Source organism: Entelurus aequoreus, linkage group LG23 (genome assembly GCF_033978785.1).
Source record: "Entelurus aequoreus isolate RoL-2023_Sb linkage group LG23, RoL_Eaeq_v1.1, whole genome shotgun sequence".
NCBI lineage: Eukaryota > Metazoa > Chordata > Actinopteri > Syngnathiformes > Syngnathidae > Entelurus > Entelurus aequoreus.
In genome coordinates this window covers 14061403-14088290 of record NC_084753.1, presented here as the reverse complement: position 1 = coordinate 14088290, position 26888 = coordinate 14061403, and the positions used below count along the sequence as shown (strand labels likewise).

The window sequence follows — 26888 nt, the reverse complement described above, 5'->3', positions numbered from 1 at the left end:
GTGTTACGGTGGGATGTTCTCCAGAAATGTGTTTTTCATTCTTTTTTGGTGTGGGTTCACAGTGTGGCGCATATTTGTAACGTAACAATGTTAAAGTTGTTTGATACGGCTACCGTCAGTGTAAGCTGTGTGGCTGATGAGTAAGTATGCTTGGCTGTCTCCTGTGTGTGCGAGTAATAACATGCAACATGTGGCTGGACTGGCACGCTGTATGTAAATGCTATAGAGGACAATTACTGCAGTGCAATTAGGGCACGCCCTTTATTTAGTAATTAGAGTGTAAATAGGATTATTTTTTCCCTTGGAGTTATCTAGGAGAGACACTGAGATCCATGAACCTCCTGGGAAAATCGGGGGGTTGGCATGTATGTAGCTGAGCCGCATCAGAGTGGTCAAGGAGCCGCATGCGGCTCCGGAGCCGCGGGTTGCCGACCCCTGGGCCAAGCGAAGCCGGTGGCGTTTCTGGGTGTTGTTGATAAATGGCTGTCACTTTGCATAGTAGAGTTTTAACTTGCACTTACAGATGTAGCGACAAACTGTAGTTACTGACAGTGGGTTTTCTGAAGTGATCCTGAGGGTTCAGTCCATCTTATATGAACTCGGGCCCAGCAAAGCCGGCGGCCTTTCTGGGTGTTGTTGATTTTCACCATGAGTAGGGGAGGTTGTTTGGATCATGTCAGTCATTGCTCTACTTTTATTTCGTACTACATGGTGTGATGCTTTGTTGAACTAGCGTAGTTTGGACACCGCTGATCTATTGTCAAAATATCGGATTGAAGCTCAAAATCGATCAGATATAAGGTGAAAAAAGCGGATGTTGATCGGGACATCGCTATTTTTTTACGTGACAAAATATGAAATACGATCTTTTTACTCTTTGCCTGGGAAAAAAAGACTGTGATGTTTCCATTCTACCAAAAAATGCACTCGTTTTGTCGCCTGGTCAATGTTTTGATTATCTGACGGCAAGGCATTTTTCTTTGACAATTATGAGGCTCCGAGTAGGAACAGCCGTCACTTCCTCCAAGCGGGGGTCTCCCCCGAACGGCGTCTGAAAGCTGTCAACTGCCTCGCTTCTTCCGCTTTCCCCTGGAAGCGTCTCGGTGCTAAAGTGGCCCGGTGGCTTTTGGGTCAAGAAGAAGGTGAACAGAATTATGAGGGGAAGCGTCTGCTTTTCCCACTCGTGTGCGTTTAAGCGCTGACCTGACAGAGCAAACGCAATCCCATAGCGCTTTTTTTTTTTTTTTTTTTTTTTTCCGTCTGAACTCTTCTTCCTGATGGCAGATGCATTGGAGCTCACCCTTGCGTGTACTTGCTGAGTGTGTGTGAGTCCTTGTGCTTTTCCTTATGTCGTCCCCCCTCTGCTTTAAACAGTGTGTTAACCACCAGGTCCCATCGCTATCAATCTTAATGGAGGTGGGTCAACGTAAACGTAAACGCACACGAGTGTAGTTGAAGAATAATTTGTCGCTGAGACAAAAAAAAGAGTTGTGGGACGGGGGTGTATTTTGGCCCCATTAACAAAAATAGGTGCTTTAAAAAACACCCCCCGAATCATCAAACATATACTGTATTAATGTTGTTGCCCTAGGGCAGGGGTGTCCAAACTTTTTCCACTGAGGGCCGCACACGGAAAAATTAAAGCATGTGGGGGCCATTTTGATATTTTTCATTTTCAAACCATAACAAAATATATGGATTTTTTTTTTTTTATTCTACCTTTAGAGGTCCCGGGGACCATAAAGGGTCTCAGTCATTAAAATGTTAAAAATAAGTCAGATTATTATTTTTTTTAAATTATTTAACGCTTACAGTAAATCTCTATATCAACTTCAAGTTAATATAAAGTAACACAAATTTTAAAAAAAAATGTTTTATGGCTTTTCTGTCAAAAACAACTTAGTTTTTTTTATAGTAAAACTGAAATATGCAGTATTTAGTAATTAGAGCCCTAAAAGATCAATAACATTGATTTTAATTATTTCATATTTTTGAGTAATCACGGTGAAAAGATAAATAAAAAATCACTAAATATATTTGGGATCCAAAAGGTGCCCCACTCATAAAGTGATACATTTTTATTAGGTTTTTCTTTTACTTTTAACACTTACGTTACGAGATCAACTTCAGATATATCTGTCGATTTTATGCTGGAACTATTATTATGTTTGTTTTATGTGCTTTTGTCAAAGAAAACTTTGATGTTTTTATATGGCTACTACACAATATATTAAGCAATATTTACCACATAAAACATTTTAAAGTGAAATATTTGAAGTAATTGGAGCCCTGAAAATAATTCATTATAACATGGATTTTTTGTCATTATTTTTTTTTTTGAGCAATGGCAAAAAAAGAAAAATAAAGAAAGACAAAAGAAAAAAAAAACAGCCTGCATGGCAGCTTTTCTGTCAACATTGCAACTTTTTCTCGTTAGATTTCACCTCATTCCACTTTTTTAATGTTCGTTTTTATTTTTACAATAGTATTTCCAGAATGTGTGGCGGGCCGCACTTTGGACACCACTGCCCTAGGGGAAACTGGGTAACACATGGCACACTGACAAAGCTTAACCTAATGTTACTATAACAATCTACAAGGTTAATATAGTTGGCTTCTCTTTCTTCCCCTCCATTTATCTGCTTTCTTTTGTATCTCAAGTTATTACATACACTATATTGCCAAAAGTATTTGGCCACCTGCCTTGACTCACATATGAACTTGAAGTGCCATTCCAGTCCTAACCCATAGGGTTCAATATGTTGTCGGTCCACCTTTTGCAGCTATTACAGCTTCAACTCTACTGGGAAGGCTGTCCACAAGGTTGCGGAGTGTCTTTATAGGAATTTTCGACCATTCTTCCAAAAGCACATTAGTGAGGTCACACACTGATGTTGGTCGAGAACGCCTGGCTCTCAGTCTCCGTTCTAATTCATCCCAAATGTGTTCTATTGGGTTCAGGTCAGGACTCTGTGCAGGCCAGTCAAGTTTATCCACACCAGACTCTGTCATCCATGTCTTTATGGACCTTTATGCACAGGTGGCATCCTATGACAGTTCCACGCTGGAAATCACTGAGCTCCTGAGAGCGGCCCATTCTTTCACAGATGTTTGTAGAAACAGTCTCCATGCCTAAGTGCTTGATTTTATACACCTGTGGTTAGGACACCGGATTCTGATCATTTTGGCCGAATACTTTTGGCAATATTGTGTACCGTATTTTTCGGACTATAAGTCGCAGTTTTTATCATAGTCTACGACTTATACTGTGCGACTTATACTCAGGAGCAACTTATGTGTGAAATTATCAACACATTACCGTAAAATATCAAATAATATTATTTAGCTCATTCACGTAAGAGACTAAACGTATAAGATTTCATGGGATTTAGCGATTAGGAGTGACAGATTGTTTGGTTAACGTATAGCATGTTCTATATCAGGGGTCACCAACGCGGTGCCCGCGGGCACCAGGTCGCCCGTAAGGACCAGATGAGTCGCCCGCGGGCCTGTTCTAAAAAAAATAAATAAATAAATAAAAATAAAAAAAAAATTAAATTTTTTTTTTATTATTATTTTTTTTTAAATTAAATCTACATAGAAAAAACACAAGATACACTTTCAATCAGTGCATCAACCCAAACAACCTCCCCCATGCACACTCATCCACACCCACTCACACAAAAGGGGTTATTTCTTTCTGCTACCAATATTCTGGTTCCCACAACATAGACAACACATCTGCAAGGGACACAGTCCCTGAAGCACACATGATTGTATAGCCTGCTGGTCCACTAACATTTTCATTAATTACTATTTTTTATGTAATTATTTTTATATTGTTTTACTTTCTTTTTTATCCAAGAAAATGTTTTTTTTTAATTTATCTTATTTTATTTTATTTTTTAAAAAAGGGCCTTATCTTCAACAGACCAGGTTGTCAATGAAATTAGATTTGTTTAAAGGGTTTTTTAAACCAGGCCCAGTCCAGATAATGTCCAAGTCGGACTCAGCAACACACACCTTCATTCATGTACACAGAAAAAAATTAGGGAACACAACAGATTGCATATAATTTATAAACAAAATTAAATTTTCAAAATAAGCATTTATGTACAGTCCAGATTATGTCCAGGTCACTCAAATTAGGGAACACAACAACAGATATCATATAATCTATAAACATAATTATACTTTCAAAATAAGCCTTTGAGGACTTCTCATCTTTTTTTTAATGTTTTTTGGCATCATTATTGTTTTCAACCATGTAACTTTCTAAAGTTAGAAAATACTGAATAAATGTTTTAAAGAATGTAATACTAAGGGAATATCTGTTTTTGGCCTTAAATAATATACATTTTAACGAGTACTATAATTAAATTGACTAAATCATGATTGTCAATGAAGTCTCCTAAAATAACAGAAACCACATTAAGCTACATAAACTACCAATCCTTAAACACATTTTTTCAACTTCCACCCAAAACAAAGACACAATATGACAATACCAAAACAAATGCAGGGTGGATTCAGGCTCCTGACAACAAAATCGGCAATCATCTGACTCTGTCATATTCCATAATTTTAACATTTTCCCTGTGGGTAAGAAGTTATAAATAATTTTAATTTGAAAATAACGATTTTGCACATCGATAGTGGTTTTATAGATTAGTTTGAATATGGCATCCCATGGCAACGGGCAGTCAAAAAAGTCCTCCCATTTTCCATTTGTGTTGTATGAGGCAGCCTTCAAAGATTTCTTTATTAAATAAAAATTATATCTTTTTATATTTATTTTAGTTCCTTTTTGCCAACTAGAATTTCTTATTAGAGGTTCACAAACTAATAATTTAGTAGTTCCATAATTAATTATTTGTTTCCATCTTTTCCCAATTACTCCAGTTAGTTGATAAAATGAAAAGCTTGAGCAAGCATCACCATACATAGCTCTAAATTCATCATACTTCATAATTTTACCATTCTCATTGATAATATCATTGACAAAAATGATTCCTCTTTCAAACATATTTTTCCAAAAGAAAGGCTTTCCATCTATTACAATATTAGAGTTCATCCATATTAACTGCTGCAAAATATCGTCTCTTTTTTCTGGCACATAAAATTGAAAACACCACTATGAGTGGATTGTTTCCTTTATGAACCCCGCCATGTTTCCCAGCAGACTCTCTGGGAGGGGATCACTTGTAAAAAAGGATACAATTTCTTTTGATACAGTACATGTTTTTTGTCCAACAGGACATTTGTGTACCACTCAATGTTTAAATACATCTTTGGAACAATTGATGCTTTTAAAGACAGACACATAGCTTCAAGGTTGAGAAGTTTCAGGCCCCCATATTCATACTCTTTGTACAAAACATTTCTTTTAATCTTTTCTGGTTTGCCGTTCCAGACAAAATCGAAGACCCTCCGCTCATAAATCTTAAAAATGTTTTGTGATGGAGCTGGTAATGACAAAAACATATAAATAAATTGAGGAATAATTAACGTGTTGGCAATAGACATTTTACCATACAAGGTTAGGGATTTCCCTTTCCATAATTGCATAATTTTGTCCAGCTTTCTTAGTCGATTATCATAATTTACTGAGCCTAGATCTTCCAGATTTTCTGGGACAACAACACCAAGCATGTTAACTGGTCCATCTGTCCACAAAACAGGCACTTTGCATTCCATTCGAAAGGACGTTCCCTTTAGATTTCCGATCCTTAACATTTTACATTTATCATAATTAAGCTTAAGGCCAGATTGCTGTGAAAATATGTCCAAAAGATTAAGAAGGTTCCGCAAACAATGAGGAAAATTCTTATCTTTGTGAATCAGCCTTTTCTGACATGAACTTCATCAAGAACAAACACAGAACACGCCTCACTGATGCACATCTGCAAGACTCACTCAGAGTTGCAGTGTCAAGTTACACACCAGAGTACAACACACTAGTTAACAGCATGCAATGCCAGGCTTCCCACTAACTGACAAAGAAACAGATAACAGATTTGGTGTCCAGTTCAAAGTGTGACATGATTTAAAAATTTGAGAGTTTACTTTTGTATTTTACATGAGTTATTATTTGTACAAACATGGTACAAAGTAATTCATGATTTGTTAAAAAAAAATGTTAGTGGCTAGCTAGTTAAAATGGGATATTGTGATTTCACAAGACTGTCTTAGAAGTCATCATTTGAAAATGTTCAATTTGAAAAATGTGCACTTAGAGAAAATATAAAAATAAAGTGTTGCATATTGATATTTATCTGTTTCTATATATATTTATTGTGAGAAATCATTAAGATGATCAGTGTTTCCACAAAGATAAATATCATTAATTATTAATAATAACAGAGTTAAAGGTAAATTGAGCAAATTGGTAACTTCTGGCAATTTATTTAAGTGTGTATCTAACTGGTAGCCCTTCGCATTAATCAGTACCCAAGAAGTAGCCCTTGGTTTCAAAAAGGTTGGTGACCCCTGTTCTATATGTTATAGTTATTTGAATGACTCTTACCATAATATGTTACGTTAACATACCAGGCACGTTCTCAGTTGGTTATTTATGCCTCATATAACGTACACTTATTCAGCCTGTTGTTCACTATTCTTTATTTATTTTAAATTTCCTTTCAAATGTCTATTCTTGGTGTTGGGTTTTATCAAATAAATTTCCCCAAAAAATGCGACTTATACTCCAGTGCCACTTATATATGTTTTTTTCCTTCTTTATTATACATTTTCGGCCGGTGCGACTTAAACTCCGAAAAATACGGTATATGTATTGTTGCATTTGAACAATTGTATTGTTGATAATAGAGGTAATTGTTATTATTCATTACCAATAGTGCTATTTCTACTGGTATTTGTATTGCTCCATTTGTAGTGTAATAATGTTCATTGTCATTTCTGTATTATTTATTTCACTAACTGCTTCTTTGCTATCACTTTTACCATCATATTGGTACATATCCTATTTGCTGATGTTGTTCTGTTGTTGTTGTTGTTATTGTTATTGTTGTGTGTGCTGTTGTTGTTTTTGTCTCTCTGTTTTATCCCCCATTTTGTCCCCGCAATTCCCCCTCTATCTTCTTTTTTTTCTCTTTCTATCCCCTCCTGCTCCGGCCCGGCTGCACCAAATAATAATATAAATCCATTTAATAAAGTCAAATACAAATAAGGCAACAAGAGAAGTATCCCACACTTCTCTTTTGTAAGGTAAATCTGTACAGCTGATATGGGCATCTACATCAACTAGATGAGTTGCCTGAGTAGCTGGACAGGACAAAAAAAAACAAAACAAAAAAAAACAACCCCAGCCAGCCCGAGCGTGCAATCGCTACTTCCTCAGCTTTTCCACTTCATTGATAGTTATGGGAGTTAAAACAACGAGCTTAATGGAGACTCCGGGCCCCCGGGGGACTAATCATAGCCACGTGACTTCCACCGGGGCTTCCATGAAAATAACTCCATCACAATGGCCTGTGATATTAATACTGGCTTTGGGAAAGTCAGGCCCGGGGATCCGCAGGGAGGAGCATGAGCAAACAAAGAGGAATGCGAGGTATCTGCGCGCGCGAGAGAGAGAGAGAGAGACAGGAAAATAGGGTCCATTTGTGATGACTGATCGCATATTGCACGGTCAATCACTTGAACTTTTCGCAAATGTCTACGCCGTACTTTCCGAGGCGGAGTTGATTGATAGAAACGTGAAAACCGCAGCCTGGCGGGGTCAAACGCCGGGGCGGGTAATCTCTTCCATGCGGCTCCATTTGTTGCACCTTGGCCACGGTCGTAGAATTGTGTCAATGCTAATACGCATGATAGGCGAAGGTCGGAGAGTACTGCCATATTTCAGAGCAGTCGTTCTCCAGAGCAGGGTCAAGACGTAAAGATGTGTCACGGGTCAATTTTTATTGTCGGAGGAAAAATAATATACAGTAAGTCGATGTTTTATTTGCTTTGAGCAGTCTGACGGCTGAAGGACCTATCGTGTCCCGGGGCCTCATGTATCGAGAGTTGTGTGGCGTTCCTACTAAAAAGAGACGTACGTTTAAATTGTACGGCAGTAAAAATTCAGATATACCGTATTTTACGAGCTATAACTGCTACTTTGCGGCTTATAAAACGATGCGTCTAATTCAGGGGTGTCCAAACTTTTTCCACTGAGGGCCACACACTGAAAAATCAAAGCATGCGGGGGCCATTTTGATATTTTTTCATTTTCAAAACGAATACAATATAAACTTTTTTTTGTTTCTTTTACCTTAGGGGCTCCCGCAAGTTAGGTCCTAGGGACGCAGAAGGGTTTCAGTCTTAAAACGGGTTTAAAACAAGTTATATATAATTTTTTTTATTAAACGCTTGAATCTCTAATTCAACTTCAGGTGAAAATATATATACACACACACAAACACGCACACACATTTCATGAGCTTTTTGTCAAAACCCTATTTTTTGGGGCAAAAATACAAAATATAATATTTTTCCCAAAAAGATTTTCAAAGTGGAATATTTGACGTGAAGTAATTGGATCCCTAACTAGGTCAATAATTAATAGCAACATTGATTTGAATGTATTATTTTTTTTTATTTTTTTTTAGCAAAGACAGGTGTTTTTTAATTCCACTAAAATTCTTAGGGATCCAAAAGTGCCCCACTCATGTTTACATTCAATGCTTAAATCTCTCTATCAGCTTCAGATAATATATAGTGTAATTAGCTTAGTATGTTTATAATAACAATTTATAAAATAATAAACTTTTTTATTTTTTTTTCATGTTTTGTATGTCATTTTTGTCCTTAAATCGGTCAATAATTCATAGCGACATTGATTTTGATTCATTATTATTTTGTGAGAAATTGTAAAAACAAATTGTGTTATTAGAGTCAACATTGCAAAGTTTTTCTTGTTGCGTTTCACTGTTTTTTAAAACATTTTTTTAGTATTTTTAGAATGATGTGACGCGGGCCGGTAAAACATTAGCTGCGGGCCGCAAATGGCCCCCGGGCCACACTTTGGACACCCATGGTCTAATTTATGGATTTTTCTTTGCTATTAGCCATAATGTTTTATATTGAATAAATAGTTTATATATACACGTCTGTAACACGGCAGTAAAACGGCTGATCAAACAAAACAGAAGTCATCGTCATGGACCCACTAGCAGCGGAAGCTAGCTCTCCAATCAGCTAAACGGGCTCAATAACTCCATGGTGACGTTTTGGTGAATTTACTGAGGGATTTGTGAAAATGCAAAAATGCAAAAAGAATGCCATTGTAAGTTAAAGGCCTACTGAAATTTTTTTAAAAATTTAAACGGGGATAGCAGATCCATTCTATTTTTTTCATACTTGATCATTTCGCGATATTGCCATATTTTTGCTGAGAGGATTTAGTAGAGAACATCGACGATAAAGTTCGCAACTTTTGGTCGCTGATAAAAAAGCCTTGCCTTTACCGGAAGTAGCGTGACGTCAAAGGTTGAAAGGCTCCTCACATTTCCCCATTGTTTTCAATGCAGCGAGAGCAATTCGGACCGAGAAAGCGACGATTACCCCATTAATTTGAGCCAGGATGAAAGTTCGTGGATGAGGAACGTGAGAGTGAAGGACTAGAGTGCAGTGCAGGACGCATCTTTTTTCGCTCTGACCGTAACTTAGGTACAAGCTGGCTCATTGGATTCCACCCTCTCTCCTTTTACTATTGTGGATCACGGATTTGTATTTTGAACCACCTCGGATACTATATCCTCTTGAAAATGAGAGTCGAGAACGCGAAATGGACATTCACAGTGACTTTTATCCCCACGACAATACATCGGCGAAACACTTTAGCTACGGAGCTAACGTGATAACATCGTGCTTAACTGCATATAGAAACAAAAGAAAATAAGCCCCTGACTGGAAGGATAGACAGAAAATCAACAATACTATTAAACCATGGACCTGTAAATACACGGTTAATGCTTTCCAGCCTGGCTAAGCTTAACAATGCTGTTGCTAACGACGCCATTGAAGCTAACTTGGCAACGGGACCTCACAGAGCTATGCTAAAAACATTAGCTATCCACCTACGCCAGCCAGCCCTCATCTGCTCATCAACACCCGTGCTCACCTGCGTTCCAGCGATCGACGGTGCGACGAAGGACTTCACCCGATCACCGACGCGGTCGGCGGCTAGCGTCGGATAGCGCGTCTGCTATCCACCTCTAAGTCCTCCTGTTTGTGTTGCTGCAGCCACCCGCTAATACACCAATCCCACCTACAACTTTCTTCTTTGCAGTCTTCCTTGTTCATTAAACAAATTGCAAAAGATTCACCAACACAGATGTCCAGAATACTGTGGAATTTTGAGATGAAAACAGAGCTTTTTGTATTGGATTCAATGGCGTCCGAATACTTCCGTTTCAACGATTGACATCAGGCAGACGTTTTCAACCGGAAGTTAAGTTAAAGTTAAGTTAAAGTTAAAGTACCAATGATTGTCACACACACACTAGGTGTGGTGAAATTTGTCCTCTGCATTTGACCCATCCCCTTGATCACCCCCTGGGAGGTGAGGGGAGCAGTGGGCAGCAGCGTAGCCGCGCCCGGGAATCATTTTTGGTGATTAGCGGGAAATTTAAAATTGCACTTTATAAATTAACCCGGCCGTATTGGCATGTGTTGCAATGTTAAGATTTCATCATTGATATATAAACTATCAGACTGCGTGGTCGGTAGTAGTGGCTTTCAGTAGGCCTTTAATAATACTAACACAGGCACTCGTAAACGCTAATGCTAATGATGCTAGCTAAATTACATTACGATAGCACATACAAATATGCATGAAAACACTCCTACAGAGGACGGTTCAGTAAGTATGAACAGTTTTAGTTGCATTGTAAAACTCACAAACGTTGCTTAGAGTGATGAATGAAGAATTCATACAAGTAGTAACGTTATGGACGGCTATCAGACGGCTATCAGACGGAACTTCCGGTTGAAAGCTCTAAACAGAAGGGCACTGCAGCACCTACAGTGAGCGAACTTGTCCAAAAGGTGACTCCATAGCTCAAACAATAACACCATATCAGTGTCTTTACTTGTTTGTTTTTGTTTTTCATACTATTAGTATTATGGCCGTCAGCGAGGAAAAATGTATACTGTAAATTAGCCACACCCTTTTATAAGGTGCAGGACTTTAAGCGCAGGAAAAAAAAATAGGGGCGTATTGTCTGGAATTCACGGTACTAATCAAATATGCTGCTAACAAAAACTGAGGAAAATTACATTTGCATACAGTTATGCAGTGATAACATAAATACTTAAATTAATAATAAATACATATAAATGAAAATACAGCTTCACTATTTTTGTCATAATTTTTGCGCATATGAGCGATATTGCCATTACTGCCACAAGTGGAGGAAAAGTGTATTACAACTGAGTACCACAGCTGAGAAACAGATAGTTGTGGGCTCCGGCTCTATGGTTAAGTAACACTGATCTACAGAACTGGAGTCCATTTACCCGTAAAAGTATTATTTTGATAAAGGGTTTTTAACCTTTTTGACTTCGCGGCCCAACTTTTCCACTACAAATATTAAAATTCTAACATTGAATCAGTATTTTACCCTTGATTTTAATAGTATTCAATAATTATATCTAACGTACTTACAGGATAAACCTTGTCAAATGATATGAAAGCGTGTGCTAGTCACAAAGGTTATTATCAAGGCTTAGGTCAGGCTGATTACAAAATAATTACTTGTTAAAATGACTGCAAAAGTAGCTACTCAAAATTTGATGAAAACAATGTATGTACAATCGCAGCGTTGCTAAAATTAACAAGTTATAACTAAATAAACAAAAAATACAGCTTCCCCACTTTAGTCACATTTTTGCGCTTAACAATGATATTGCCATTACTGCCACAAGTGGTGGAAACGTGTATTAATCCACTTGTTCGTGTACTGTTAATATTTGGTTATTTTCCGTTTCAACATGTTCTATCTACACTTCTGTTAAAATGTAATAATCACTAATTCTTCTGTTGTTTGGATACCACAAATGTAGGTATCGATCGGATACCAAGTAGTTACAGGATCATACATTGGTCATATTCAAAGTCCTCATGTGTCCAGGGACATATTTCCTGAGTTTATAAACATATTATGAATTTTTTTTAAAGAAAAAAAGATTTTGTGACAATAAAAAATATTGATGATGCATAGTAGTATTTACTAGATACGCACTTGTACTTGGTATCATTACAGTGGATGTTTGTTTACATTCAGGAGTGCTATCTTTTGTTAGCGGTGACGCCGGTGAGCTATTGTATCACTTACAAACTCACTTTATGCGTAGCCATGGAGGCGAGGATTAGCGATTTAGAAGTAGCTAAAACACTTCCAACTGCGGGTGGATGTTAGCTGCTAGCTAGCTAGCCATGTTTATAAAGCACCTCTTCCTGAGGGCGTTTCAGAGTTATAGTTTCACCTTTATCGTCAGATTTTAGAACAAAATTGTCACGTGGGGGTCGCATATTTGTGCGGGATCGTTCCTCCAGTGCAACACAAACACTCCGGACAAAAACGTGAAGGTAAGAGATGATTTATTTACATAAATCATAAGCAAACACAAAACAAGCAAAAGAAAAGCGTGCCGAACGCACGGGAAGCTAAGGCTAACACTTAGCACAGAATTAGGACATGAAACAAACCAACATAACACTTGCTTACCGCAAACAAGGAGGCCAGATAGTGTGTGGCGGGCAACGTGAATAATTAGCTCTCTGATTAGTGTTTAACAGCAGGTGAACGTGCCGAACACTAATCAGAGGCAGGTGAAACCAATTCGTCCCCATGGTAACCAAAACAAACCCCTGAAGTGCACTAAAACAACTAAGGAAGTCCTAAACTAACGGAATATAACTAAACAAAACATGATCCGGACCACGGATCATGACAAAAATGCGTCCTTTCTCCCTTTTCTGTCTACACACTGTGTCTGCTTATAAGTACTCAGTGATTGTGCGCTGCCGAACATGCTCCTCTGCTTGTAAAACCAGCAATGTCATGCCCGTTAAGAAAAATAAAATAAAATAAAATGGGGAACCGGTACTTTTCAGTGAACAGTAGCGTTTTTGATTCATTAGTGCCACGATACTATACTAGTGTCATGATCCGTGGTCCAGATCATGTTTTCGTTATGTTCTGTTAGTTTAACTCCATAGTTCCTGTTTTTTGTGCACTCTTGTTTGTTTTGGTTGCCATGGTGGCAATGTGATTTTCACCTGCCGCTGGTGTTCGTACGCTCACCTGGCTCTAATCAAGAGACTATTTGAACCGCCTTTGCCAATCAGTCGGCCTGGCGTCATTGCTCGTTTCAGGTCTGATTCTATAGTTATGCTAGTTATTGGTTTCATGCCACAGTTTCATGTTGTTCTATGCCATAGTTATGTTAGTTGTTTGTTTCTTGCTATGCTATAGTTTATGCTAGTTGTTTGTTTCACGCTATTGTCACGCAACCCTCTACGTAAGTCTTGTTTATTTCATGCCACAGTTAGAGAGTTTTTGCCTGTTATTTTGTAATTAGATTAATAAATATGTTCCTACCTGCAAGCCTTGTCCGGAATAGTCCGTTTGCATCCCAGGAGAACAAACCTCGCAGTAAGCTGCGAAAACCCCGTTATGACAACTAGTACCGGTATACCGTACAACCCTAGCGCAGCAAGTGACGTGGAGAGCTCCCCGAAAATGCTGCACCCTGCTTTTTGCCTGCAGGCGGGGAGAGAAAATGAATGAACGAAGTGTTCCTACACAGAGACATGGTTCGCACGCGGAGGCATATTTAGCTCATTTAAAAATGTGTACATCAAAAAGTTCGCAAAAAGGGGGGGGGGGGGGGGGGGGGTTCGTAATTAGAGGTCCCACTGTATTAACAAATGGAAATCAGTATCAATGTGAAATTTGGCCAGGGTATAAGTCATTCCATCTTTACAGTACTATAAGTAGGCATGGTAAGAAGTGGAGGGCCGCGCTCCATACTTGGGGCTATAAAATGTAACATTTGAGTAAAGTTAATATATCAAAATGCAGCAAAAGTGCATGTCACGATATCGTAAAATGTGAGCTTCAAATTTAATAAACAACAGTTTGAATTATAGTGCAAAATGTTTATGCAAGTCGTTTTGACCGGAATCATATTTTCCATCTGTAAAAGTGTACGTCGGCGTGAAAAGATTGCCAGTTGACATTTTTTTGTCGTTAAAGCCCATGTGAAGCGCAGTATAACAGACACACAGGACACATTTTTAAGACATTTTCGACCATCCCTGCCAATGCTCTGACCCCCCCCTCCTTCCCTCTTTGTGTTTTGGACAAGCATATATATATATTTTTTTACTATCATTTCCTCCTGCCTATAAAGCTGCCATGCTGTCATTCTGCTGTCCACAGGTGCAGTAAGTCATCAGCGGCTGCATGCAAGGGAGAGGTCACCCACTTCGGCAAGGCTGACCGCCATTCCTGCTAATATTCTGGTGGACACGTGGGTGAGGGACGTCTTATACAGCGGCCGAGCGTTCGTATAAATCACCGCTCGGAAAGAAATACTTGCGGATTATGAGACATCAACGTTTTCCTCCTGCTCGTTCTCTTGTGGGAGATTTATTGAATGAAATAACAGCGGCTTGACTTTTAGCCTCGCTTTTAGGAATAAGTCTTTATTGTTTTACCAGCACTTTTCACTTCCTCCTATGTTGCTGTCACGGCTCAGCCTTTTCTTATTTGACCATCTAATATGATGAAGAAGCCCCATCATTCATTTAATCCTTTTTGTTGTCCTTTCAGGTAAAAGTTTTCTCTATTATAACTTTAATTGTCAAATATTTTTTATTTTCAGTTTTAAGTATTTTTGTTTCAAATGATTTCATAAATTATCACTTCACTGGGAAATAATTGTATCCCATTTAAGTGCCAGCAGGACAAAACAAGTCCTTAGGGAGTTAAAAGTGTATAAAAAAAATATGGTTTCATAGTTTATGGTGTGTTGGCTAATCTGTTCAGTCTTTGCTAAATGTAGGCTTTTGTTGTGCCCTAAAAAGTGTTAATACTGTAAGTATTGTACTTACTATGCGCTAGCTGTTTGAGTGCAACATGCATCTTGGTTGTAGTTTTCATTATCAAATGTGGAGGTGTTGAAATTGCCATATAAAATAATGCTAATTAGTAGCAATATACATTAGTATACATTAGTAGCAAAGCTACTGGCCCCATTGGATTTTACATGACTTGGTACCGAGTAGGACCGGCGGGATTTGGTGCTAAAAAAGTTCAGTACCCATCCCTACTTGTAGCTCGAAATCAACGTCGTCCAGTAAATGAACTAAAAGCAATTTATTTGGTGCTTGCCTCACCACTCCCCCCAAAAGAGCACAATTTGATTTATAAATATTAATTAATAATAATATTATATAATATTATTATATTATAATATTATATTATACAAACAATATATATATATATATATATATATATATATATATATATATATATATATATATATATATATATATATATATATATATATATATATATATATATATATATATATATACCATTTTTCTTCAAGTGCCTCCTTATTGTGCATTTGGAAACAACCACACCACAATTTTTCAGAGAGTCCTGTATTTTAGCCTCGCTTTTAGGAATAAGTCTTTATTGTTTTACCAGCACTTTTCATATATATATATATATATATATAATATTATTATATTATAATATTATTATATTTGTAATATTATATTATACAAACAATATTATATATATATATATATATATATATATATATATATATATATATATATATATATATATATATATATATATATATATATATATATATATATATATATAATATATATATATATATATATATATATATATATATATATATATATATATATATATATATATATATATATATATATATATATATATATATATATATATATATATATATATATATATTGCCCATTTTTCTTCAAGTGCCTCCTTATTGTGCATTTGGAAACAACCACACCACAATTTTTCAGAGAGTCCTGTATTTCAGCTGAAGTTATTTGTGGATTTTTCTTTGCATCTCGAACAATTTTCCTGGCAGTTGAAAATCTGAAATCTTTGCTGGTCTAACTGAATCCCTCATTTTCCACGTTTGAACACTGCTGATTGGCATTCTCAATTCCTTGGATATCTTTTTATACCCCTTTCCTGTTTTATGCAGTTCAATTACCTTTTCTCGCAGATCCTTTGACAATTATTTTGCCTTCCCCATGACTCAGAATCCAGAAACATCTGTGCAGCACTGGATGAAAGATGCAATGGTCTGTCAAAAGCCCAGAAACCTCCATAGTCTTTATTTTTCATTGAGGTCTTCGAGCTGCTCTTTGTCTGATCCCTCACCTAGGACCAGTTTGTCTTGGGAGACCCTACCAGGGGGCATAAAGCCCCCGGACAACATAGCTCCTTTGATCATTGGGACACGCAAACTCCTCTACCACGGTAAGGTGGCAGCTCAGAGAGGAGCTCCTAACATGTCATGATTTTTTTTTTTTTTTTTTTGATACAGTATTTAAATAACTAGTTTTTCAAAATAAATTTAAAAAAAATACATAATTAGTTTAACTGGGCCATTCAAAGGATTATGATAAAATAAAATTAAAGCAAGCCAGTTTTCTATTTTATGGAACCTTATTTCCAACACACACAAAAACAAACAATGGTAAGTCATAATTATGAGATAAAATGCCAGAATTATGAGATAAGAAAGCCAGACTTGTGGGATTAAAAAAGTTGTTTATCTCATAATTTCGACTTCTTATCTCATAATTATGCTATTTTTATTCCGTAATTATTACTTAACATATTTTTTTTTAAATTATGAGATGTGAGAAATTTTTACGAGATAAACGACAATTTATCTCATCATTATGACTTTTTAGAGATTTGATGAAAAATAGTAGCAAAAAAAATAGATTATTTTGGCCCTAACATTAATTGTCAATTTTTTTTTTCCAAAGACGCTTTTTTTCATTTTTGGTTTTAAGTATTTTTGTTTCAAATGATTTCATAAACTAACACTACATTGGGAAATAATTGGATACCATTTAAGTGCCAGCAGGACAAAAAAAGGACAGTATGCTATTCTATAGGAGACCATTTCCACCACTAAAAAATAAAAATATTCCTATGCGGTAAGTCATAATCATTAGATAAAAAGTCGAAATTACGAGATAAAAAGTCACAATAATGGGATGAAAAGTGATTTTTATGACATAAAAAGTAGAAAATAGTAGATAAATTGTTGTTTATCTCGTAATTTTGACTTTTTTACCCAAAAAAATTAAATTAAAATAATAATAATAAAAATATGTTGAGTAATAATTATGAAATTAAAAAATCATAATTATGAGGTAAAAAGTTGAAATTATGAGAAACAACTTTTTTGTCAAAATTACGACGTTTTATCCTACAAGTCTGGCTTTCTTGTCTCATAATTCTAACGTTTTATCTCATAATTATGACTTTCCATAGTTTTTTTTTTGTGGTAGAAATAAGGTTGCATAAAATAGAAAACTGGATTGCTTTTATTACATTTTATTTTTTTAATCCTTTCAATGGCCCAATTGAACTAATTACGTTGTTTTTTTTATTTTGAAAAACGAGTTATTTAAAAACTGTATTAAAGGCCTACTGAAATGATTTATTTTTTTTATTTAAACGGGGATAGCAGATCCATTGTATGTGTCATACTTGAGGAGCCTTTCAATTGACTACGTCACGCTACTTCCGGTATCGGACTGCCGATATTATCGACCGATAAATGCTTTAAAGCGTAATATCGGAAATGATCGGTATCGGTTTCAACCTCCCGATTCTCCCGGGAGACTCCCGAATTTCAGTGACCCTCCCGAAAATCTCCAGTGGCAACCATTCTCACGATTTCCACCCGGACAACAGCCATACAGGTGATCAACAGCCATACAGGTAACACGGAGAGTAGCCGTATAAACAACTTTAACACTGTTACAAATATGCGCCACACAAGTGAATGCCATGCATACTTGATCAACAGCCATACAGGTCACACTGAGGGTGGCCATATAAACAACTTTAACACTGTTACAAATATGTGCCACACAAGTGAATGCAATGCATACTTGATCAACAGCCATACAGGTCACACTAAGGGTGGCCGTATAAACAACTTTAACACTGTTACAAATATGCGCCACACTGTGAACCCACACCTAACAAGAATGACAAACACATTTCAGGAGAACATCCGCACCGTAACACAACATAAACACAACAGGAAAAAATACCCAGAACCCCTCGCAGCACTAACTCTTCCGGGGCACTACAATATACGCACCAAACCCCGCCCCCCCCAACCCCGCCATTATCGGACATCTCTACTTTTCACACACTCTTTATCACTTGTTATTCACCCTGAATGTCTAATGCAACAGTATTATTTGTCTTACATCTGTAATAAAGTGATAGACTTTTTTTTAAAATGAGGAATTTTCAAAGTGGAACTGAAGTATTTACCAGCACAGACACTCTTTAGGCGTCCACATCTTTCAAGTCAAATATTGCTTTGCAGTAGCCAAGCCAAAGTAAAGTTCCTCCTCCAGGGTGCAAATAATTATAAGAATGCCATAACAGATCAAAGATTATTTCCCCGACCTTGTCTCGTGCGTGAGGAACAGCTTCGGCTTTTTGGCCAAAAACACGGGCTGCGGAAATTCTCCCTCTCCTCTCTTCACGGGTCTGATGTGTCAACGGATTTATCCTTCGTTCTGACTTTTATGAGTCGATGCTTTTTCATACTTGAATTCTGAGCAGACGTTTTATTGTGAGAGTCTAACTTTGCATGTCCGCGTTATGATATTTTGCCATTACAACTTTATCATCTTTTAAACAAAAAGCACAATTTTGTAAAAAAAAATGTGAATAACATTATAGTTTGGAGTAGGGGGGGGGGGGGGGGGGTTATGCTGCTGATTCTGATCATCCATGAGTGAGATCGGCCGATACCGATACCAAGCACATGTACAAAACCCAAAACCAGCGAAGTTGTCACGTTGTGTAAATCGTAAATAAAAACAGAATACAATGATTTGCGAATCCTTTTCAACTTATATTCAATTGAATAGACTACAAAGACAAGATATTTAATGTTCAAACAGAGAAACATATTTTTTTTGCAAATAATCATTAACTTAGAATTTAATGGCAGCAAAACATTGCAAAAACGTTGGCACAGGGGCATTTTTACCACTGTGTTACATGGCCTTTCCTTTTAACAACACTCAGTAAATGTTTGGGAACTGAGGAAACCAATTTTTGAAACTTTTCAGGTGGAATTCTTTCCCATTCTTGCTTGATGTACAGCTTATGTTGTTCAACAGTCCGTTGTTGTATTTTAGGCTTCATAATGCGCCACACATTTTCAATGGGAGACAGGTCTGGACTACAGGCAGGCCGGTCTAGTACCCGCACTCTTTTACTATGAAGCCACACTGTTGTAACACGAGCAGAATGTGGCTTGGCATTGTCTTGCGGAAATAAGCAGGGGCGTCCATGAAAAAGACATTGCTTGGATGGCAACATATGTTGCTCCAAAACCTGTATGTACCTTTTAGCATTAACGGTGCCTTCACAGATGTGTAAGTTACCCATGCCTTGGGCACTAATACACCCCCATACCATCACAGATGCTGGCTTTTGAACTTTGCACCTATAACAGTCCAGATGGTTCTTTTCCTCTTTGTTCCAGGGGACACAACGTCCACAGTTTCCAAAAACAATTTGAAATGTGGACTCGTCAGACCACAGAACACTTTTACACTTTGCATCAGTCCATCTTAGATGAGCCTGGGCCCAGCGAAGCCGACGGCGTTTCTGGGTGTTGTTGATAAATGGCTTTCGCTTTGCATAGTAGAGTTTTAACTTGCACTTACAGATTTAGCAACCTACTGCAGTTACTGACAGTGGTTTTCTGAAGTGTTCTTGAGCCCATGTGGTGATATCTTTTACACACTGATGTTGGTTTTTGATGCAGTACCGCCTGAGGAATCGAAGGTCACGGGCATTGCCGCTTACGTGCAGTGATTTCTCCAGATTCTCTGAACCTTTTGATGATATTTCTGACCGTAAATGGTGAAATCCCTAAATTCCTTGCAATAACTCGTTGAGAAATTGTGTTTTTAACTGTTCGACAATTTGCTCAGGCATTTGTTCACAAAGTGATGACCCTCGCCCCATTCTTGTTTTTGAATGACTGAGCATTTCATGGAAGTTGCTTTTATACCCAATCATTGCACCCACCTGTTCCTAATTTGCCTGTTCACCTGTGGGATGTTCCAAATAAGTGTTTGATGAGCATTCCACAACTTTTCAGTATTTTTTGCCACTTGTGCCAGCTTTTTTGAAACATGTTGCAGGCATCAAATTCCAAATGAGCTAATATTTGCAAAAAATAACAAAAGTTTACCAGTTCGAACGTTAAGTATCTTGTCTTTGCAGTCTATTCAAGGTTGAAAAGGATTTGCAAATCATTGTATTCTGTTTTTATTTACGATTTACACAACGTGCCAACTTCACTGGTTTTGGGTTTTGTCAAATGCACTAGCTTGATGCCAATTTCCTGTGGATTTCTCATAGACAGGCTACTATAAGCATTAGCGATTTTACATGGCGATTTCAACACCTCCGAATTTGGTAATGGAAACTACAACAAAGATGATTGTTACAATCAAACAGCTGGTGCGTAGTAAGCACAATACTTACAGTGTTAACACGTTTTAGGGCGCAACAACAAAAAAACACCGTAAACTATACACTAATGCCATCTAACGTCTTGGATTTAACTTATTGTCGTATTTGCAAATGAGAAATATATAACAACTGGACAGCAGTTATCATAATCAGCTCATTTTTAAATGTTGCAATAAACATTTTTATGTTATTATCAAAATCAATTAATATTTATTAATGCACATAAAAGTACTGAAAATTTGGTTGCTACCGTATCGGTTCAAATGTGAATTATACCTCGATACAAGTGTGTTGAGTTACGAACTCGGTTTATTTACGGGCGCATTGTAGGGCGCAACATAACACATTCAGCTTCCTGGAAAAAGCTACTTCCTCGTTAGACGATGTAACATAGCCTATACAGTGCTGCCATCTAATGTCCTGGAAGTGCAACTGCATTGCAAATACTGTATGTTATAAATGTAATGAGAAAATAAGATATAACAACTGGACAGCACACTTTTCATCATCAGCTAATTCTTAAATGTTACATTAAAAAATGCGATTCTATTAATAAACAATTAACATTTGTCAACACTCTCAAAATAACCTCTAATGCAGGATGTCTCACGTGGTTGATAGTAAGCAAGGTAATATTCCAGTCACGGACTACAAAGGTGAGGGGATGTGATGTCAATTCCACTTCATAAAAGTTTGCAGCTCCCTCTGAGACAGTGAACGTCGCAGATGTAGTGGCGCGGCGCAACACATGTACGCTTAAATAAAAGTCGTACCCGAGATGACCTAAACGCCTTTTACGCCGCAATATTTTCCATGTGTCCGACAGTAACTGGCGTCTTGCCTCAGGTTTTTGCTGTCGTGTGTGACCTCATCGGTTCTACTTGATTTAATGATATAATTCCAGGAAAGACAGTCAGTTAGGAAGGCAAAACTCCTAATTGTAAGAAGGGTTTTGTCGTGCGGGAATACATAATTACTCTCATGATTCATATTGGTCAACACCATTTGGAGCTGGACTTTTCCCATTTTGGTCTGCAGGACACTTCACCTGATAAAATTGGACCGCCACAAAAAGATTTGGCACTACCCTTACGCATAAACACATTATGATGTGGCCGTCTGTATGGATGGGTGCCGCTCACATTTGAACCGATACGGTATCAATTCCCAGTGCCTGGGAATCGATAGCGATACCAATTTTTAGTACTTTTTTTATTAATTGTTTTTGATGACATAACCAAATTTAATATTGCAACGTTTGAAAATTAGCTGATTTATAACTGCTGTCCAGTTGTTATATGTCATGATCAGTGGCCCAGATCATGTTTTTGTTATTTTCTGCTAGTTTTGGACTCCCTTAGTTCCTGTTGTTGTGCACCCTTGAGTTTGTTTAGTTACCATGGCTACTTATTATTTTCACCTGCCTCTGATTGGTGTTCGGGACGCTCACCTGTTTCTCGAGCACTAATCAGAGGCACTATTTAAGCCTGCCTTTGCCAGTCAGTCGGCCTGGCTTCTTTGTTTGCTTTATGCTCCTGTTACGTGAGTACTCCTTGTCTTTAGTCTATGCTAAGTGGTAGCGATAACTTAGAGTGCGATCGGCACGTTGTTCCGTCGGTTTGTTTTCTGTTTTTTGTGCCTCTTTGATTTGTCAAGAATAAACCATGCTCCTACCTGCACGTCCTGTCCGGAGTGGTCCGTTTGCATCCCTGGGGAACAAACCTTGCAGCAAGCTGCGTAACATTATATTTCTCATTTTCCAGTACAATATTAAGTTTTAACTACAGCTCAGTTGCAAGACGTTAGTTAGTGTATAGTTTATGGTGTGTTGGCTAATCTGTTCAGTCTTTGCTAAATGTAGGCTTTTGTTGTGCCCTAAAAAGTGTTAATACTGTAAGTATTGTACTTACTATGCGCTAGCTGTTTGAGTGCAACATGCATCTTGGTTGTAGTTTTCATTATCAAATGTGGAGGTGTTGAAATTGCCATATAAAATAATGCTAATTAGTAGCAATATACATTAGTATACATTAGTAGCAAAGCTACTGGCCCCATTGGATTTTACATGACTTGGTACCGAGTAGGACCGGTGGGATTTGGTGCTAAAAAAGTTCAGTACCCATCCCTACTTGTAGCTCGAAATCAACGTCGTCCAGTAAATGAACTAAAAGCAATTTATTTGGTGCTTGCCTCACCACTCCCCCCAAAAGAGCACAATTTGATTTATAAATATTAATTAATAATAATATTATATATATATATTATATTATAATATTATTATATATGTAATATTATATTATACAAACAATATTATATATATATATATATATATATATATATATATATATATGTATATATATATATATATATATATATATATATATATATATATATATATATATATATATATATATATATATATATATATATATATATATATATATATATATATATATATATATATATATATACACCGTATTTTCCGCACCATAAGGCGCCCCGTGTTATTAGCCGCACGTTTAATGAACAGAATATTTCAAAACTTTGTTTACCTATTAGCCGCCCCGTGCTATTAGCCGCACCTACGCTGCGCTAAAGGGAATGTCAAGAAAACAGTCAGATAGGTCAGTCAAACTTTAATAATATATTACAAACCAGCGTTCTAACAACTCTGTTCACTCCCAAAATGTAATGTACAAATGTGCAATCACAAAAATAGTAACACTCAAAATAGTGCAGAGCAATAGCAACATCAATAACTCAACGTTGCTCATACGTTAGTGTCACACAACACACAAAATAAACATTTAAAGCTCACTTTCTGAAGTTATTACTCATCCACAAATCCCTCGAATTATTCTTCTTCTGTGTGCTTCACTTGTTTTTTGACACCATCGATGATGTGGACGCGCATGCAGTCGTAGATCAACAGGAACGGCGCTGCGTGAAAAAAGTCACCCGGTGTCTTCGCGTAAACGTCTATCAACCACTCGCTCATCTTTTCTTCATCCATCCATCCCTTCGAGGTAGCTTTTATGATGACGCCGGCTGGAAAGTTCTCTTTTGGCAAGGTCTTCCTTTTGAATATCACCGTGGGTGGAAGTTTCTGGCCGTTAGCATGGCTAGCTAGAACCACAGTAGGACGACTTCTCATTCCCTGTGGTGCGAATATTCACCGTACGTGTTCCCGTTGTATCCACAGTGCGGTTCACATGAATATCAAAAGTCAGTGGAACCTTGTACACGTGTCTCTTAGTAGGAGACATTTTGTTGTCTTTACAGAAATACACAAATGAAATGAAACGTAATATCCGCGCGCTTCTTCTTCTACGGGGGCGGGTGCTCACCTTGGCGGTTGCTTACCGTAGAAGAAGAAGCGCTTCCTCTTTTACGGGGGAAAAAAGATGCCGGCTGTTTACCGTAGTTGCGAGACCTAAACTTTATGAAAATAAATGTGAATATTAATCCATATATAAGGCGCACCGGGTTATTAGCCGCACTGTCTGCTTTTGAGAAAAATTGTGGTTTTTAGGTGCGGCTTATGGTGCGGAAAATACGGTATATATATATATATATATATATATATATATATATATATATATATATATATATATATATATATATATATATTGCCCATTTTTCTTTAAGTGCCTCCTTATTGTGCATTTTGAAACAACCACACCACAATTTTTCAGAGAGTCCTGTATTTCAGCTGAAGTTATTTGTGGATTTTTCTTTGCATCTCGAACAATTTTCCTGGCAGTTGAAAATCTGAAATATTTGCTGGTCTAACTGAATCCCTCATTTTCCACGTTTGAACACTGCTGATTGGCATTCTCAATTCCTTGGATATCTTTTTATACCCCTTTCCTGTTTTATGCAGTTCAATTACCTTTTCTCGCAGATCCTTTGACAATTATGTTGCCTTCCCCATGACTCAGAATCCAGAAACATCTGTGCAGCACTGGATGAAAGATGCAATGGTCTGTCAAAAGCCCAGAAACTCACTGACCTTTTACACACACACATTAATTACAAACAAACATGTCACAGGTGAGGATTGGAACCTTGACTAGCCATTCAAACCTGTTTGTGTCAACTTTTGTGCATGTTATCAGATCAAAGTCACTGGGGTATGTAAACTTTTGATCAGGGTCATTTGGGTACTTTCTTTTGTCATGTCGATTTAAAAAGAGTAAACAGTTGTTTGCCAATAAATAGCTTCACGCAACCATAGAGCATGAGTGGAAGAAAGGTTTTTCTGTTATCATTCATATTCTCTGAAGAATGGCCAAAAAATCATAAATTCTCCCAGTGTATGTAAACTTATGAGCATAACTGTATGCATGCATGTATGTATGCATGCATGTATGTATGTATGTTATATTATACATATTATATACAGTATATTAGTCGAGATTTTTGTGGTTTATCCGTTATACAGTGCTCAATACCGGGGTAGAGCAGAATATACGTCAGGTCAGGAAAAATCACTGAGGCTATATCATCCCTATAAGCCTGTTTCACAAGTTTCCCTGCCCATCAGGGGATTGGCGGGGAAACTTGCGAAACACACACACACACACACATATATATATATATATATATATATATATATATATATATATATATATATATATATATATATATATATATATATATATATATATATATATATATATATATATATATATATATATATATATATATATATATATATATATATATATATATACACTACCGTTCAAAAGTTTGGGGTCACATTAAAATGTCCTTATTTTTCAATGAAGATAACTTTAAACTAGTCTTAACTTTAAAGAAGTACACTCTATACATTGCTAATGTGGTAAATGACTATTCTAGCTGCAAATGTCTGGTTTTTGGTGCAATATCTACATAGGTGTATAGAGGCTCATTTCCGGCAACTATCACTCCAGTGTTCTAATGGTACATTGTGTTTGCTCATTGGCTCAGAAGGCTAATTGATGATTAGAAAACCCTTGTGCAATCATGTTCACACATCTGAAAACAGTTTAGCTCGTTACAGAAGCTACAAAACGGACCTTCCTTTGAGCAGATTGAGTTTCTGGAGCATCACATTTGTGGGGTCAATTAAACGCTCAAAATGGCCAGAAAAAGAGAACTTTCATCTGAAACTCGACAGTCTATTCTTGTTCTTAGAAATGAAGGCTATTCCACAAAATTGTTTGGGTGACCCCAAACTTTTGAACGGTAGTGTATATATATATATATATATATATATATATATATATATATATATATATATATATATATATATATATATATATATATATATATATATATATATATATATATATATATATATATATATATATATATATATATATATATATATATATATGTATATATATATATATATATATATAGCTTTGATGTAGCTAGAGTAGCTTAGTTACATTTAAATGAGTCACTTGTAGCTTAGCTTACTACATTTCCCGACTAGCTTGCCCATCACTGCAACTACAGTAGTTTTATAAAGTAATGTAGTAATTATGAACGGCATATACCTTGTAACTTAATCACCCTCAAGCTGCTTCACCGTCAAACACACCATTTGCAGCTTTTCCATATTTTCATGGATAAATGTCCGCTGCTTGCGTCGTTTATACAGGATGTTTTGTTCGGATCTTACTCGGGCTCGAAACAAAAATATTTTCCTCATAACTTTTTTTTTTGCTCGTATCCCAAAACACTGGTAAGTGGAAGTACCACCATATATTCATGTGAGCACCTACAACATTGTAGGGCAGGATGCCATCCAAAAATATGTGATATTTTTGACTAACTAGAGGGGATATGACTTTGTGTGCTTCATTCTTCCGACCAACAGCGTATTCATGAATATTGTTTTTGTTTTTGGGGGTTTCCGCACCTCTATCATGACTTCCGCCACCTGTCAGCTGAGCAGCATCATCTCATCCCGTCCTGACTCACAAAGACTCCTCTTATGCACTCGGGACAGGACGGACACATGCTTTCATGTTGACGCTCTCGTCCCAAGTCTGA

At 36.9% G+C, this 26888-nt stretch overlaps 1 protein-coding gene across 1 annotated transcript in view; it reads left to right on the top strand.

Annotated features, from left to right (window-relative positions):
- Positions 1–26888, top strand: part of LOC133640351 (phosphatidylserine synthase 1-like) — a 98804-nt gene that overhangs the window by 35663 nt on the left and 36253 nt on the right. Inside the window, exon 2 of the mRNA XM_062033721.1 lies at positions 14454–14548. Coding sequence (XP_061889705.1) covers positions 14454–14548 — 95 coding nt within the window. The remainder of the gene's footprint in view (positions 1–14453; positions 14549–26888) is intronic.